Source organism: Brassica oleracea, chromosome C2 (genome assembly GCF_000695525.1).
Source record: "Brassica oleracea var. oleracea cultivar TO1000 chromosome C2, BOL, whole genome shotgun sequence".
Lineage (NCBI taxonomy): Eukaryota > Viridiplantae > Streptophyta > Magnoliopsida > Brassicales > Brassicaceae > Brassica > Brassica oleracea.
In genome coordinates, this window is record NC_027749.1 from 30,274,603 (window position 1) to 30,289,615 (window position 15,013).

The window sequence follows — 15,013 nt, forward strand, 5'->3', positions numbered from 1 at the left end:
AGTAGCCTTGCTGTCTGCAAATGATGTTTGTGCATCTTCCAAAGCCTGTTGAAGTCTTGCTGCCGAGGGGGACAAAAGTACCTGTAACAGTGAAGAACCAAAGAAAGCGAAGCGTTCTAAACATGGCGAGTAGAGCTTCCACCACTCATCTCAGAGATTGCATGCCTTCATTGAAGTTTCAATCTTCCTAAATATGTTTGAGATTTGACTAAAGCTTTTCTTTATTTTATATCTCTCAGGTTGTTTTTTTTCTTCCTGCAAACATATACTTATTTGGTTAAGTTTTTTCCAACCTAAATTAATAATGAGGATTTCTTTTTTGCCATACATACAACTCTTTCACGTAAAAAGAAGATTCAATATTTAGACAATAAATTCCCCCGACTGCCTCTAAAAAGAGGGTCTTAATTAGACCCGACCTGTCAGCTACTGTCAGGTATGTGGAGAGAAAGATGAAACTTTAAACCATGCTCAGTGTTTGAATGTAGGGTAGCTCAGAAATTTGGAAGTTGTCAAATACAAAGTTTGGCTCTGCAATAATGTTGTTTCAAAACTTGGAGATCCTTAATAAGATTTGATAAGGGAGAAGCAAGATGAGAGCATAAATATGTTTATAGGGTGGAGAATATGGAAACATGCTTATATTTGAAAACAATAGAGAACATAGAATCCACCTTATAAAGAATGCGATCATGGACTTCAAGTTGTGGAAGGAGGCAATGAATATAAACTTGAAAGAAGAAGATAACCCTCAAGCTGTCCATGAGAGAGAGAGAGAAAAAAGAAGACAAAAGAAGAAATTCTGAGAGAAGGAAAAGTATACACTTGCATAGTAGATACGTCATGGATATCGTCAAATGAGAAAAATAGAAATAGGTTAGACAATGTACAAGAAAGATGGAAGCAAGTACTTCCAAGGAAATCCCTCACTGGATCCTACTAACTCCTCACTGGAAGCTGAGGCAATAGCTCTCCTAAAGGCAGTCCAACAACTTGGGAGGCTTTCTTACAAGCATGTAACATTTCAAGGAGACTGCAAAGTGTGATTTGTTGTTTTTTTTATTTGTAACACAGTGTGATGTGTTGTTAAAACTACTATTTATGTTAACATAGAGGCCCAAAGATTCAGTTTCATTTAATATATACATGTGGAAGACATAGGATCCACTCTCAAAACGTTGGATCTCCCAAATCCAAAGAGAACCATACTACATTGTATTGTTGTTTACGATAAGAATTTCAGTCGTACTTGAAGGATATCACAATTAATACCATATTTTTGTATATAAGTTTCATTGTTATGTGTTTAGGAAAATGCTGAGATAAGTAATAGTAAGGTGAATTGTTTGCTAATGTTTCTTACAATCAATTCAAAAATAATTGATGAGTATTATGATTCCGAATAGAACATCTATCATCTTATTTTTTGTTTTTGAAAAACAGCTGAATTTTTTCGTCCAATTATGTATTGGCCATATCCCCTATTCTATAATTCGACTTTTAAAATTTGACTTACAAATAAGAAATTTATGAATTTAGAACAAGATCAGTGAATTGCATATGAACGAAGAAATAACCCTTTACCATTAAATTAGAAGGAGAATGTTTCTGATCAATTAAGATTATTTATTTAAAAAATGTTTTATTATTTGAATTAGTATCTAGATATTTAAATGAAAGAAATTTTTAAGTTATTTTATTAAGCTGCAGCAATGGTATATTAGTATCTTAAAAATGTAGTTTCAAAAAATTGTAATAGGAAGTAATTTTCATAATTTACGTCCCAGGTAACAATATAAAAAGTTGCCCTAAGGAAAATAAAATTAAATGGTCAACTAAAGATAATGCTGAGGTGAAGATTATCATTAAGAAAACACAACCGAGAAAAATTTTCTGCATAGCATCTTACGAGTTTTCTATGTATTCTGAACTCAATTTTGGTACAGTAGAAATTTTATAAATTAATATTCGATTAATTAATAATCTCTATAAATTAATAAATTTTCCCGATCTCAACTTGTGTCGGTTCAAAATCTGACATAAATCGATAAAATAATAAGATAATATTTTTTTAGAAAATTCGATGTAAATATATGGTCTCATTAAAATTATAAATTAACAATTTCTATATATGCATATTTTATATAAGTAAGAACCTACTATTATATTGTTTTTTATATTCACAATAGAATTATTTTTATATTTTTCTCAACACTTAATAAATTTTTCATGAGATTTAGTAATATTATATCTAAACCCACATTAAAGTTATATGCGATGTATATTATATACACCAAATAATATAATAAAATTAATATAAATGTGAAATTTCAAAAAAAAAATAACAATTAATGTCTATACACTAAAATCAAATATTTTTCTTATCTTAGAATAAATATATCTTAAAAAAGAAATCTAAATAAGAGAACTTTTGTAAATTAATATCTCTATAAATTAATAAAATTTCAAAGTCCCAACATTATTAATTTATACAGGTTCTACTGTATTTTGGCAAAAGAATAGAAATATTTTATTACAAAAATGCGAGAAAATAAAGATATATGCAAAATTGTGTTTCACAAAAAAAAAAAGAAGATATATGCAAAATTCAAACAACAAAAATCAGAGTATGTCTCTCTTCTTATACTATATCCTACATACTAGATAGTTTATGAACACAAGAAGAATCTACAATATTTGATGATTACACAACAAAATCATTAGTAAAATTTAAATAGTAATTATCCGCGCGTAGCGCGAAAAACGACCTAGTTGTAATAAATATGAATGAATATGGATTTTAGAAGATTTCTCAAAAATTATGACGCTCTTGGAAAACTTGCAAACTAATAATAACTCACAATATATATATATATATATATATATATATTGCAATATATTTATATAACATCGTCACAAATCAATTAAATTATTAATATTTTAGTTTTCTAAATGGAAACGGAATAAACTACTTGTTCGCATGTAATTTCAATCCCGGAAAAGAATAGTCAACTCAACTAGTTTAAACGAAGCTAACCCTCAGCTTCTAAACTATTTTGATAAACTAGGTGTTCCTTTAACATGACAGAAACGTTTTAGCTAACGTTGCGGTTGATGCGGTTCTTGATAGCGTTTCCCTAGCTAGGAAGACTCTTGAGAGTATCCTGATTTGATCAAGAACTATCTAAGTAGAGTTGTTCCTTGCGATGATAACAAGTATGCAGGTTTGAACTCTTCTATGTTTAGCAATGGTTCTTTCTGTTATTGTAAAAATCTCTAGCTTTGTATCAAGAGTTTCTTGTTTATTCACGTAGGAAGTGATGCTTTTTAAATATACGTTAATCCTAATATCAAAATAAGAGTATTTGTCTAACTACCTTTAAGTATTTGGTAATTACAATATGCATCCATATCTATCTTAATACCTCCCTCAAGTTGGAGGATATCATAAAGTTGAATAGCAGTCGAAAAATGTCGTGGAGTGATAACACCTCGTACTATCTCATCTCGTATAAAATGACACTCTTTGCCAACATACTTCATTTTCATGGAATATCGGGTTCTTACTCAGATAAAAAGACGACATACTATGACACCGAAGAGGAACGGAATCAGAACAGTCAACTCCAAGAGATCCAAGCAGAGCCTGCAACCATATAACTTCACTAACTGTATCAGTCATCGCTCGGTACTCAACTTCAGTTGATGATAGGGACAACAGCGTCCTGTTTCGTGTCCTCCATGACACATGTGAACCACACAATTGAATAAACCATGCTGTACGATAACGGCGAGTCAAAGGATAAGCTGGCCAATCCGAGTCACACCAAGCGTATAGTTGCAAATTTGAATCATCACTAAGCAGAATACCTTGTCCCAGATTGTTTTTCAAGTATGGCACTACGCAAATCGCTGCTTCCCAATGATCAATAGTAGGATCATGCATAAATTGTGATAGACAATGAATCACAGAAGATAGCTCCAGATGAGTAACTCCAAGGTATATAATTCGACCCACAAGTCTACGATAGGAAGATGGATTAGGCAAAGGCGGAACTGTTAACTGTGCCAATGCATGATTGTGTTTAATCAGGTGAGAGATCGGTTTCACACCAAGAAGACCAGTTTCAGAAATGATGTCAAAAACATATTTCCGTTGACATAAATAAATCCTCTGAGGACTGCTAGCCACCTCAATTCCTTAAAAATATTTCAAGATTCCAAGATCTTTCATTTGAAAACATGAGATTAAGTACTCTTTAAATCCTTAAATGACGTCAGAAGAACTACTAGAGATGATAAGATCTTCAACATACACTAATACATGAAGACGAATCACACCATCAGCAAACGTGAATAAGGAGTAATCAGAGACATCTTGAATGAATCCATATCTTTTATGAGCAGCATAGAGTTTTGCAAACCAACACCACAATGCTTGTTTGAGGCCATAAAGAGATTTATGCAACCGACATACCTGAGTTGCATCCTCTATCCGAAAACCTGGTGAAGGCTTTGTGTATACTTCCTCCTCTAGATCTCCATGTAAGAAAGCATTGTGGACATCCATTTGATGTAGTTCCCAATCTTGAGATCCTGCTACCTTAAGAAACGAGCAAACACTCACCATCTTATAAACTGGTTTTCTTCATAATCAACGCCTTATGTAAGATTATTTCCAAGAACAACGAGTCGAGCTTTATATCTCTCAATTGTACCATCTGAGCGATATTTAATGGTGAAAACCCATTTACACCTTAAGAGCCTTCTTACCTTGCAGTAATGTTTTAACAGTTCATATACCTCTCTCGTCTAATGCATCAATTTCGTCTCCAACTGCTCCCCGCTATGTGTCATGTTAGTGATATATTCATGGAGACGAGTAGTTGGACTCTTACGACGACAACCTATGCCCATCATAGGCTAACCATCGTCAAGAAGAGAAGACTCAGTGTAGGTTTTCTCTGGCATTGTTAGTATAAGAGACCTCACGCGCGAAACAGAACCTTGTTCATCATGACCATGGTGTGAAGTAGAGGGTGAACTAGTCGTAATGTGAGGATCACCAGAAGTAGATGATGACTCAGGCGTGGTATAAGAACTACCATAAAAAAAGATCTGAGAAACATGATCAGGTGTTGTTACTAACTCTTGAGGAGGATCGACATCCAACGGAGTGTCCATTTCTCAATCCAGCATCAGGATCGAAGTCAGAGTCAAAGGATCATCATCCACGAAAGTTTAGGTGGCGATGTAAAAGGTAAAGGAGTGGATAATCTCAAGTCTACTAGCCATCTTAACACCTTTAACAACAAATTCCTTTGGTAAAGAATGTTAAAAGCTTAGGAGAGTTGGTTCAGGCATTTCATCAAACACCTTCCGGGTATGAAATGCCTAGAGCTCAACTTTAGAGAGGCCAATTCTAGAGTTGCATTAAAAACACTCTACTAGCAAGGAACAAGATGGATCTATACTAAAACACCCTAGATCTACACTTAATCACCCTAATCTATCTTAACCCATGAATCCAAAATATATCTACTCAATAATCTCCATGATAAACCTTAAACCCATGTAAGGATCAAAGCTAATCATGTTAATGAGCAAGAGAAACACAAATATAAGATGAAGTACTTCCTTAGATTATAGAAAGATTCAAGCTTTTACAAGTTTAGACAAGGTCTTGAGAGAAAATGAGATAAAAATTAGGTTTTTAGGTCTAAATCTAGTTATAGAGAGGCAAAACTCGAACTGGTTTAATTGAATTAAACTGGGTCAAACCGGAATAAACCGGTCAACATCTCAAAATCGCATCCACAGCGGCCATCGCATCCCGCTCCACCAAGTCGATATTGGACAGGGACATATGGGACTTTTCCCAGCGGGTTCATCATCCCGTTTCACTAAGCCGCTGCCATCAAGCTCGACATGTTGACGAGCGGTGTCTCTTACCCGTTACCACAAGCCGCGTCAATTCCCAGCAGTGACCTTCGACTGCTGCATCAAACCCGCTTTGATTCTTGGAATCGAGCTCCACTTCTTCTTCTTCGCCTTGACCACGCCTGAGCCGACGTCTCTCCTCCGCCATGGCTACAACTCGCGGAGGTCGTCGCTTCAAGCTTCGTCGTCACTAAGCTCTCCACTGAACCGGAACCACCGAGCCACAGCCAAGCTCAATCCGTCGTTCATCCATCGTCAACACCTCGCCGGTGCTCAGTTCTCCCGTCGTGGTTTTCGTCGTGGTAAGCTCTCCGCCGTGCTCTCAGCCTCCGCCGTCGGGATTCAGATCCGGCGAAGAGAAGCTCGTGAGCTCCTCCACGGTGTCGTGCTCTCAGATCGTAGCTTCCTTCTCCATGGTACTGTAACAGGCTCGCCGCGTCGTCAAGCTCCGGATGCATCAGGAGAAAGCTCGTGCTCTCCAATGGAGGTTTCTTCATTATTTTCAAAACCAGTCCCTGGCCTTTTGATTCTTTACAAAACGGACCCAGCCTTTGGAATGTGCAAAAATGCCCTCGCGAATCAAACCCAAAGTTTCCAATGTGCGATTTAGCCCAATCGAATATTACGAATTTGCAACCTTGGTCCCTGGGTTCTTGTTAACATCACAGTGGACCCAAAACTTCCAAAATTTGCAGTATAACCCATGAATTTCGCCCCAAACTTCCAAATAAGCATTCCAACCCCTATGATATGCAAATGAGTATGCAAATACAACACAAAGACCTAAATGCAACCTAAAATGATCATAATAAGCTAAAATATGAATCTAAAACTTATAAAAATCATGAGATATCAATGGAGAGGCTGTAGGCGTGCTATCAGCAAACGAGAACTCATTTTCAAGAAAGACCACACCACAAAAGTCAATATCTTTCCACTTTCAAGATTGTAAACCAGCCATCCCTTCTGACAAAACGGATATCCAAAAAGGATAGATCGATTTCCCCTATTGGCAAATTTATCTCCGCCATGTTGTTGGTTATGGATGTAGCATAAACAACCTAGACTCGTAAATGTGTCAACGGAGGAGGTCGCTCATATAATATCTCATATGGAGTCTTGGCATTGAGTATGGTCGTAGGTGTGCAATTAATCAGATGGCAAGCTATAAGAATACAATAACTCCAAAATCTCATATGAAGACTAGCTTGAAACCTTAAGCCCGAGACACCGTGAGTATTTGTCTATGTTTTCGTTCGATGCGGCCATTTTGCTGCGGAGTACCTACGCAAGATGTCTCATGTATGATCCCTTTGTCTCTACAAAACTCATGCATACAAATAAATTCAGATCCGTTGTCACTGCGGATCATTTTAACCTTCCGTTCAAATTTCCTTTCCACAAATGCAATAAAATTTTGCAATCTCGTCGTCACGGTAAATAGATTCATAATGCTCAAGAAAAATCATCCACTAACATGATCCACATAAAGATGGTGTCCGATATGGACCCCATAAATCACAATGAAATAACTCAGAAACCTCTAATGTTTTATTAATGCTTACTGGAAAAGAATCTTTGGATTTTTTTTCCCGAACACAAATGTCGCAAGCTGCGAATAAAAAAAAAAACTACTAGTAAAAGCCAGTAAATGTATCATCTCCATTGCTTTAGAGGCAAGATGGCCGAATCCGATGCCACATCTCCTCTGACTCTTTGTCTTGGACTTGTCTCACAGCAGCAACAACTACTCCTCTAAAGAAATACAATCCATTGATTTGCTCACCCACTCAAATCAGAGTTTGAGTGATGCGGTCTTGAACAACACAAATTCTGTCAGACAACTGCACCATACAACCTCTGTCTTTGGCTAGTTGAGATTCAAGATAAACCTTTCCTTTTTTGGTTGCAACTTTCAGATGACCAACAGGGATTTTTATTCTCATTGGTGCCATGTTGCAAAAATTCATTAGAAATTCAAAAGTTAAGCTATGATCCAAGATTCGGAAAAATACATACCCGATTGATTTGGATGATGAGCAATATGTCGTTCATGTAACATGTAAACCAAAGTTCTTCACTGTTGATCATTACACCCCATAAATCCCAGTCGATCAGCGTCTGTGATGGCTGAATTCGCAGAGATCACCGGCCCATGCATGGAAACATGATTCACACAAGCTGATTCCGAACGACGAGATGATGATGAAGGCAAGACCTTACGGTCAGTCAAACTCATACCAGAAATGTCTTGTGTTGTATTCTGAAGAGTAGAATGAGGTATGCTTCCCCACAAGAGAGGATAGCCAGTCTTCTGAAAACAGTTTGCAGAAAGTTGTCTTGTTCTTCCACAAAGGACACACACAACCGATGGGTCATGAAGTTCTGCTTGTTGTCTTTGAAGCGGATTCGACGAACCTGTCTGCACCACAAAGCTTGCTGCATCAGGTCATTCTTCAATCATACGACTTCCACATTTTGATTCTTCATCTTGGAGAACAACCTGATACGCTTCATCCAAATAAGGTAAAGGATCCTGAGATAACAAAGATGATTTTACTGCTCCAAAAGTTGATTCATCAAGCCCCATCAGAAATTGGTGAAGCTTATCTTCCTCTTGTTCCTTCTCGATTTTCACAGCCTTCTTTGTACGCTGAAAATCAGCCAAACTTGTCCAGAGTTTTGTCAATATTCCATAGTAAGCTTCCACAACATAGCCTTTATGGTGGCAGTTCGCAAGCTCTGTTTTGAGTCTCTAAACTCTCTATCCATTCTTGACCGAGAAACGCTTTTGAATATGCGTCCACAAATCATGAGCGACTTCATGGTGAGATGAAGAGCTTCTAAGATCTGGAGCGATCGTGAGTTTGATTCACGATACCTCCATGGTATTATTAGGCCACCATTCGTCAAGGTCGTCAGAGTCTTCACCAGGATTTGGGAGACTGCAATCCATGGATCCAAACTTCTTTCTTGTCCCCAAAGCAAGTCGAATATTTATAGCCCACTCGTCATAGTTAGGGCCACAAAGCTGGGTTGGGAGAAGATAGATCCCTAGTTATCCCCTGAAGATAAATCATATGGATCGATCCTCCGACGAGCTTCAAGTCTTGACTTAGACGTAAGGACTGAACCATCCCTAATTCCATTAAAATCATCTCCAGCCATTGATTAGATAAAGAGTAACTCAATAGAAAGACATCGAGTATACAAAGATCAATAAGAAAAATAAAAAGCCAAAGAAACCAATATGGTTTATCGCTCCGATACCATATCAAAATCTCTAGCTTTGTATGAAGAGTTTCTTGTTTATGCACGTAGGAGGCCATGCCTTTTAAATACATGTTAACCCTAATACGAAAATAAGAATATTTACCTAACTATCCTTAAGTATTTGGCAGGGGCGGACCCGGTAAAGACAAGTGGGGTCAAATGGCACCTCAAAAGTACTAGATTTTTAATGATTCCGTAGTAGAAGTGGTTGTTTTGTACTCTTTGACACTACATAACATAAACCATGGTTCACATACTCACTGATACCATTCCTTCTTTATTTTTTGAAAATCATACATATGTGACCCGAGTAAAGTCAATCTCTGGGTCCACCACTGGTATTTGGTAATTACAATATACACCCATATCTATTTCAATAGCTATAACCTAAGATTATTAGATGTCACATGCCTATCCCGACTTACTTTATGATTAACGCCATGGAGACTGGTCAGTTCGAGAGGACGTTGATTGTTGCAGAGGAAAGGAGTTTTGTTGAGTATGTAGAAGGATGTACTGCTCCTTATGATACGAATCAGCTTCATGCTGCTGTTGTGGAGCTTTATTGTCGGGAAGGAGCTAAGATCAAGTACTCCACGGTGCAGAAAGCTTATGTTGGTGATGAACAAGGTAAAGGAGGGATCTACAATTTCCTTACTGAGGTAACGCAGGTTGAGACCGGGTCTACGATAACTTGGAAGTACCCGAGCATGGTTTTGGAAAGTGATGACTCTGTGGGAGAGTTTTACTCTGTGGACTACGATGATTCACAAAGGAAAGAACACTAAAAGTAGGATCATTTCAAAGGGTATTTCGGCTGGCCATTCGAGAAATTGTTATCGTGGACTTGTTCAGGTTCAGTCCAAAGCTGAGAATGCTAAAAGCACTTCCACTTCCGACTCAATGCTTATTGCTGACAAAGCAGCTGCTAATACCTATTCTTACATCCAGCTATAACTGGTTCATGATCTAACATTCTGTTATGATATAAAGCTGTAAACTTAGTATTTTTGTTTCGGTGTGGTGGGTTTGAAACAATAACAGGTCAAGAACCCATCAGCAAGAGTGATGCGAGTATCTCGAAAGATTGGAAAAGACCAGCTTTTCTATTTCCAGCAGAGAGGAATCGATCACGAGAGAGTATTAGCTGCGATGATCTTTCGATTCTGCAGAGAGATATTCAATAAGCTGCCTGATGAATTTGGAGCTGAAGTTAACCAGCTTATAGGCATTAAGCTTGAAGGATCAGTGGGTTAGAGAAGAAAAAACTCACAATTACACAACAAGCTTTGGGTATATACTAGTTTCAGTCTGTAAACTTTGTATTATGTAATGTTTTGATAGCATGATGTGGACCATTGTGAAAGGTGTTGTTAATATATCAACTATTGCCTTTTTGGATAAAATTTGAACTCTTGCCTAAAACATGAAAACAATAATGTTCTTAGAAATGATATTTTAATAAAAAAATTCTGTGTACAAACTTATATTTATAAAACTTGGGAAAATATTTAAGATGTGGAATTTTTAAGAGGAGGATCAGTGAAAAGAGACTGGATTTCTTCTAAAGATTTGCCTTTGGTCTCTGGAACAAGTTTGGCTATGAACACAAATCCAAGACCAGTCACTGTGGCAAACATCAGAAATGTTCCTGAAATTATACAAAGGTATAAATTGTATTAATATATATAGGCCTTTTTGTATATTAATATTAAAAATCACCTGTTGAACTCCATTGAAGCAAGAAGTTAAAAGAATAAGCAACGAGACAAGAACTTATAGAGCCGGCCAAGTTACAAACTGTCCCGGCTGCTCCCTTCACATCTACTGGATATATCTAAAGAAATAAATTATACCTAATTAATATCTAGATTATATCAAATGTTTTCTGAAAATTTCTATAACAAAAGTAATTATTTACCTCTGATGCTACAATCCATGGTATTGACGACATGGCTAGTCCGTATGATGCAAAGTACACCTAGTATTTTTTTTCTCTCTAGCATTATAGACAATAATGAAGTATAAAGGTAACTAATATGTTGTTGTAGTGATAGTTTTACCAGAACACTAATGAGAGCTAAGATAGAAGTTCCTCCTTCCCACCAACGATTCTCCTGAAAAGTAAGAGATTAAGGTCTAGGGTGATCAAACCAAGGTACCGGTTAAGTAGAGTAGACTAGTTAGTATGCCTGCAAGAAGAAAGAAATGGCTGTGGCAAGGCATCCCAAGAATGATCCAGCTTGAGAAACCTACAATCACCGCCAAAAGAAACAAACAAATTAACCTCCCAAATTTTACTAAATAATCGATTATTTTATGCTTTCGGTTAAGAGTTTTAGTCTTTAACCAGTAGGAGTGAACGTCTCCCAGATACATCCACAAGCATAGTACCTAAAACACCTCCCAACATCTACAAAGTATGTTTCAAATGATCATATAATATACCAAGTTAAAGTCCAAGGAGTTTTATTCATATTCGGTAATCTATAAAACCTGAACTAGAGATGTTGTTATGAATCCAAAGTCACTTGATACACCTTATCATCAGATGAATTAACAATTATTAACGGTAAAAGAAAACAAAAGAAAAAGCAAATATATTTACCTGTACGGGTAAAAATGGAGTCGGTGTAATAACTATAACCACTATTTCCTCCAAGCTCAGGCAAAGCTATAAGAGCAACTCCAATCTGTCAATGGTTTTAACAGTCAAGAAATCCAAAGAGAAATTACAAAATTATTCAATATTACACAAAAAGAATGGTTTACTGTAAGTGAGAATGCATATTTTCGCTGAAAGAGCTTGAAGAAACCGCTGTCGCCATCTTCTTGTTGTTTAACATGTTCTGTGTAATCCTGTTATGATCATCAAATGTTAGGAAAGCAATGTATAGATATTGGATTATTAGACATAGGTCCATAACCAATATCTCTTGGGCTTCATTTGATATATCTGATTCTGCTCCTCGCAGGCTTAACAAGACCGCTTTAACCTCCTTTTCCCTCCCTACTTTAGCCTATAAAACATATGAATTCATCTTAGTTCTTTTTTCTGATTCACATTTGCTCACCAAATGTTTTAGCTAATGCAGTTTACTGTATTCAAAATTTCATTCAGTTAATCAATGACAAAGGAGAGAGTTATATAAACACAAATAGTTAATTATGTGTAAATATAAACGCAAACGCAAACAAATGAAGATCTTACTAGCCATCGAGGAGATTCAGGGATGAAGAAAAGAAGAGGAATTATCACAAGAAAAGGAATAGCTCCTGTCCAAGACAAACACACAAAAACGATTACAAGAACTTTTTATTTCACTTGTAATTAAATAAAAAGAACTTTTATTTCACTTTGCCTCAAAAGAGGTTGTCTAAACTTTGCATTTGATGAGGATTGATCTCTTTACCATACCCAAAATGGCTAAATCGCGCCAACCAACGACTGTACCAAGTGCATAGAAGAGTGATGAACCGACAATTGCGAATAACTGTAGAACATACAAGATATGTATTTTAGTAAGTCAGAAACATACACTGATCTACATTCTCAAAAATGTTGGTTCTTTAGTTTTACCTGTGAGCAAGAAGAAACAGCTCCTCTTAAGTTTCTTGGTGTTATCTCAGTCATGTAAATCGGCCCCTGTGTTAAGTGATCCGTTATTCAAACATAGGCCACATTCATTCAATGTTTAAAGGGTTAATAATTTAAGAAAACATATACCAGTTTTCCGGAGCTAAACCGAAAATGTGATTAAACAAACACCTATTGTTATTACTTGTCATATATTCACTTGATTAAACTAAACTGAATCTTTATTTTATTAACCGCCAAACTCGAGTATGTGGTGTTACCAAGTATGCGCTAATTCCGATTCCGATCCCATGTAGTAACCTTCCCATATCGAGCATCCAGATAACCTTCGGATTAAAGAACAAACTCCTGTTAGATATCTGAAAATATCATATTTAGACCCCCAAAAAAAAGATTACTATTTCTTGACATGACAAAAACAAATAAAAAGAAAACCGAAAAATGGCAAACCTTGGCAAATGCAATACTGAACCAGCCGGATATGAAGAACACGTTGATGATCCACATTGTCTGGCTCGAAGAGAAGCACGTCCCAAGGATTACATATATAACAATGATAATATTCATAATTTTATTATTATTTAAAGAAACTAGAAACTTACGTTGATACGACCAACTAAATCTGTTAATTTCCCACAGATTAGTGCTCCAAGGATTATACCCACCGTTAATATCGATCCAAATAGTGAATACTGAAAATTTAAACCGAGCAATCGTTATTTTTTTAATGGCTGAATTAAAAAAAACCGGTCTAACCAGAGATATAAACCGAAATAGTAAACTAGACTTACATCAGCAACGGAGAGATTCAAGTCTTTCATGATACCAGACTGTGTAGGAGCCGAATATCCACTCTGTTAAAATAATAATAAAGATTGTATTAACTCAACATGCATTAACACAATCTTGATTTTAATCTAAAAACTTGACAAAAAGCAATACATTAACAATTTTAATAAATTGCAATTCAGTAACTCACTACGCATCCAGAGACAAAAGCGCCACAAGAACAGACAGTAAAGGCAAGAACAAAAGGTCTCGTCGAGACATTTGATATCCCGGACAGAAGTGATGGAGAAGAAGATGAAGGAGAAGCTAATAATAAACCTTCTTCTTCCATTTCGTTGAGCTTGAAATTAAAAGTATGGCATAAAGATTAATACAGTTACATATCAGATCGTGTCGAAAGAACGAGAAAAGAAGGAATACCTGGACAGGGTCAACTCTGATCAAAAAGAAAAACAAGCCAAGAAATGTAGAGAAGTAGTTCACCTAATATAAAAAGAAATGTAAAGGAGTCGACGCTGGTTTTTGCTTTTCAAGATACTATTTATTTAGAGAGTATTTCAAGAAACCTACACATGTGCTTTCAATTATTCAGAATGAAAGTAAACAAAAAAAAAAAAACAGAGAAAATGAAGAAAAAGAGAGAGACAGAGAGAGAGATCACAGGTTAGTCAAAGACTTGGCTTCACTGAACCTATTCACCGCCTGATAAAATTGTGTTATTTCATATTCAATATCTTTTAAAAAATAAAATAAAATATTGTCAAATTATATTATGTTTTTAACATTAAAAGGTAAAAAAAAAAATAGTAACTACAAAAAAAAAAAAAATTTAACGTCGTCGGCAAAACACTAAACCCTAAATCCTAATCCCTAAACCTTAAATCCTAAACCCTAAACCCTTGGTTAAACCATAAACTCTTGGATAAATTTTAAACTCTAAATCAAAATCACTAAACACTAAAACACTGAATGGTTTAAGATTTAGGGTTTTAGTGTTTAGTGTTTTTATTTAGAGTTTATGATTAATCTAACGGTTTACGATTTATGGTTTAGGGATTATGATTTAAGCTTTATTGTTTTGCTGACGACGTTAAAAATATTTTTTTTAAAATTGTTTTTTTCTGTAACTACTACTTTTTTTTACCTTTTTTTTATTTTAAAAACATTATATAACTTGATAATATTTTGTTTCTTTTTTGGACTCAATCCAACTCGATCAAAAGATGAGCCACTCGATCGACCAGAAGGTGAGCCGCCCACTAGGCAAAAGACGAATGACCCAAAGATGATGATCAACCACTTAACCAAATATGATGGACCAACCAGGAAGCCAAATGTAAGCTTATAGGTAAACTAGTATCAGTAAATCTCCTCTTCTTGACTCGATAAAACATTTTGAAAACCTTTTAATAT

The 15,013-nt window shown here is 35.9% G+C and overlaps 1 protein-coding gene and 1 pseudogene across 6 annotated transcripts; one reads left to right on the top strand and one right to left on the bottom strand.

Annotated features, from left to right (window-relative positions):
- The first annotated feature begins 884 nt into the window (after positions 1–884).
- LOC106323984 lies at positions 885–10,470 on the top strand (annotated as a pseudogene).
- A 182-nt stretch (positions 10,471–10,652) lies between these two features.
- LOC106325352 (sugar transporter ERD6-like 15) lies at positions 10,653–14,170 on the bottom strand. 6 transcript variants are annotated; one of them, XM_013763397.1, is made up of 19 exons: positions 14,021–14,168; positions 13,791–13,940; positions 13,603–13,665; positions 13,414–13,503; positions 13,262–13,321; positions 13,072–13,170; positions 12,794–12,859; positions 12,632–12,707; positions 12,425–12,489; positions 12,141–12,233; positions 11,986–12,072; positions 11,822–11,906; positions 11,710–11,753; positions 11,564–11,626; positions 11,406–11,465; positions 11,277–11,330; positions 11,135–11,194; positions 10,936–11,050; positions 10,653–10,864 (listed from the first exon to the last, which is right to left on the bottom strand). In XM_013763397.1, exons 2-19 carry the CDS (start codon positions 13,929–13,931, stop codon positions 10,725–10,727), a joined length of 1,461 nt encoding a protein of 486 aa, XP_013618851.1. In that variant the 5' UTR covers positions 13,932–13,940; positions 14,021–14,168; the 3' UTR covers positions 10,653–10,724. The 6 variants fall into 6 exon arrangements, with proteins under 6 accessions (XP_013618851.1, XP_013618852.1, XP_013618853.1 ...); XM_013763398.1 differs by having other exon boundaries at positions 13,072–13,137; positions 14,021–14,166; XM_013763399.1 differs by lacking the exon at positions 11,710–11,753 and having other exon boundaries at positions 11,277–11,311; positions 14,021–14,170.
- Positions 14,171–15,013: the final 843 nt, after the last annotated feature.

Bases quoted from the DNA above. Each gene is read 5' to 3' on its own strand.
- LOC106325352 (XM_013763397.1), bottom strand. From the start codon at position 13,931: ATGGAAGAAGAAGGTTTATTATTAGCTTCTCCTTCATCTTCTTCTCCA. The intron at 13,322-13,413 runs GTAAGTTTCTAG...TCTTCGAGCCAG, and splicing joins ATTTAGTTGGTCGTATCAAC to ACAATGTGGATCATCAACGT. The intron at 12,073-12,140 runs GTTATGGACCTA...TGATCATAACAG, and splicing joins ATGAAGCCCAAGAGATATTG to GATTACACAGAACATGTTAA.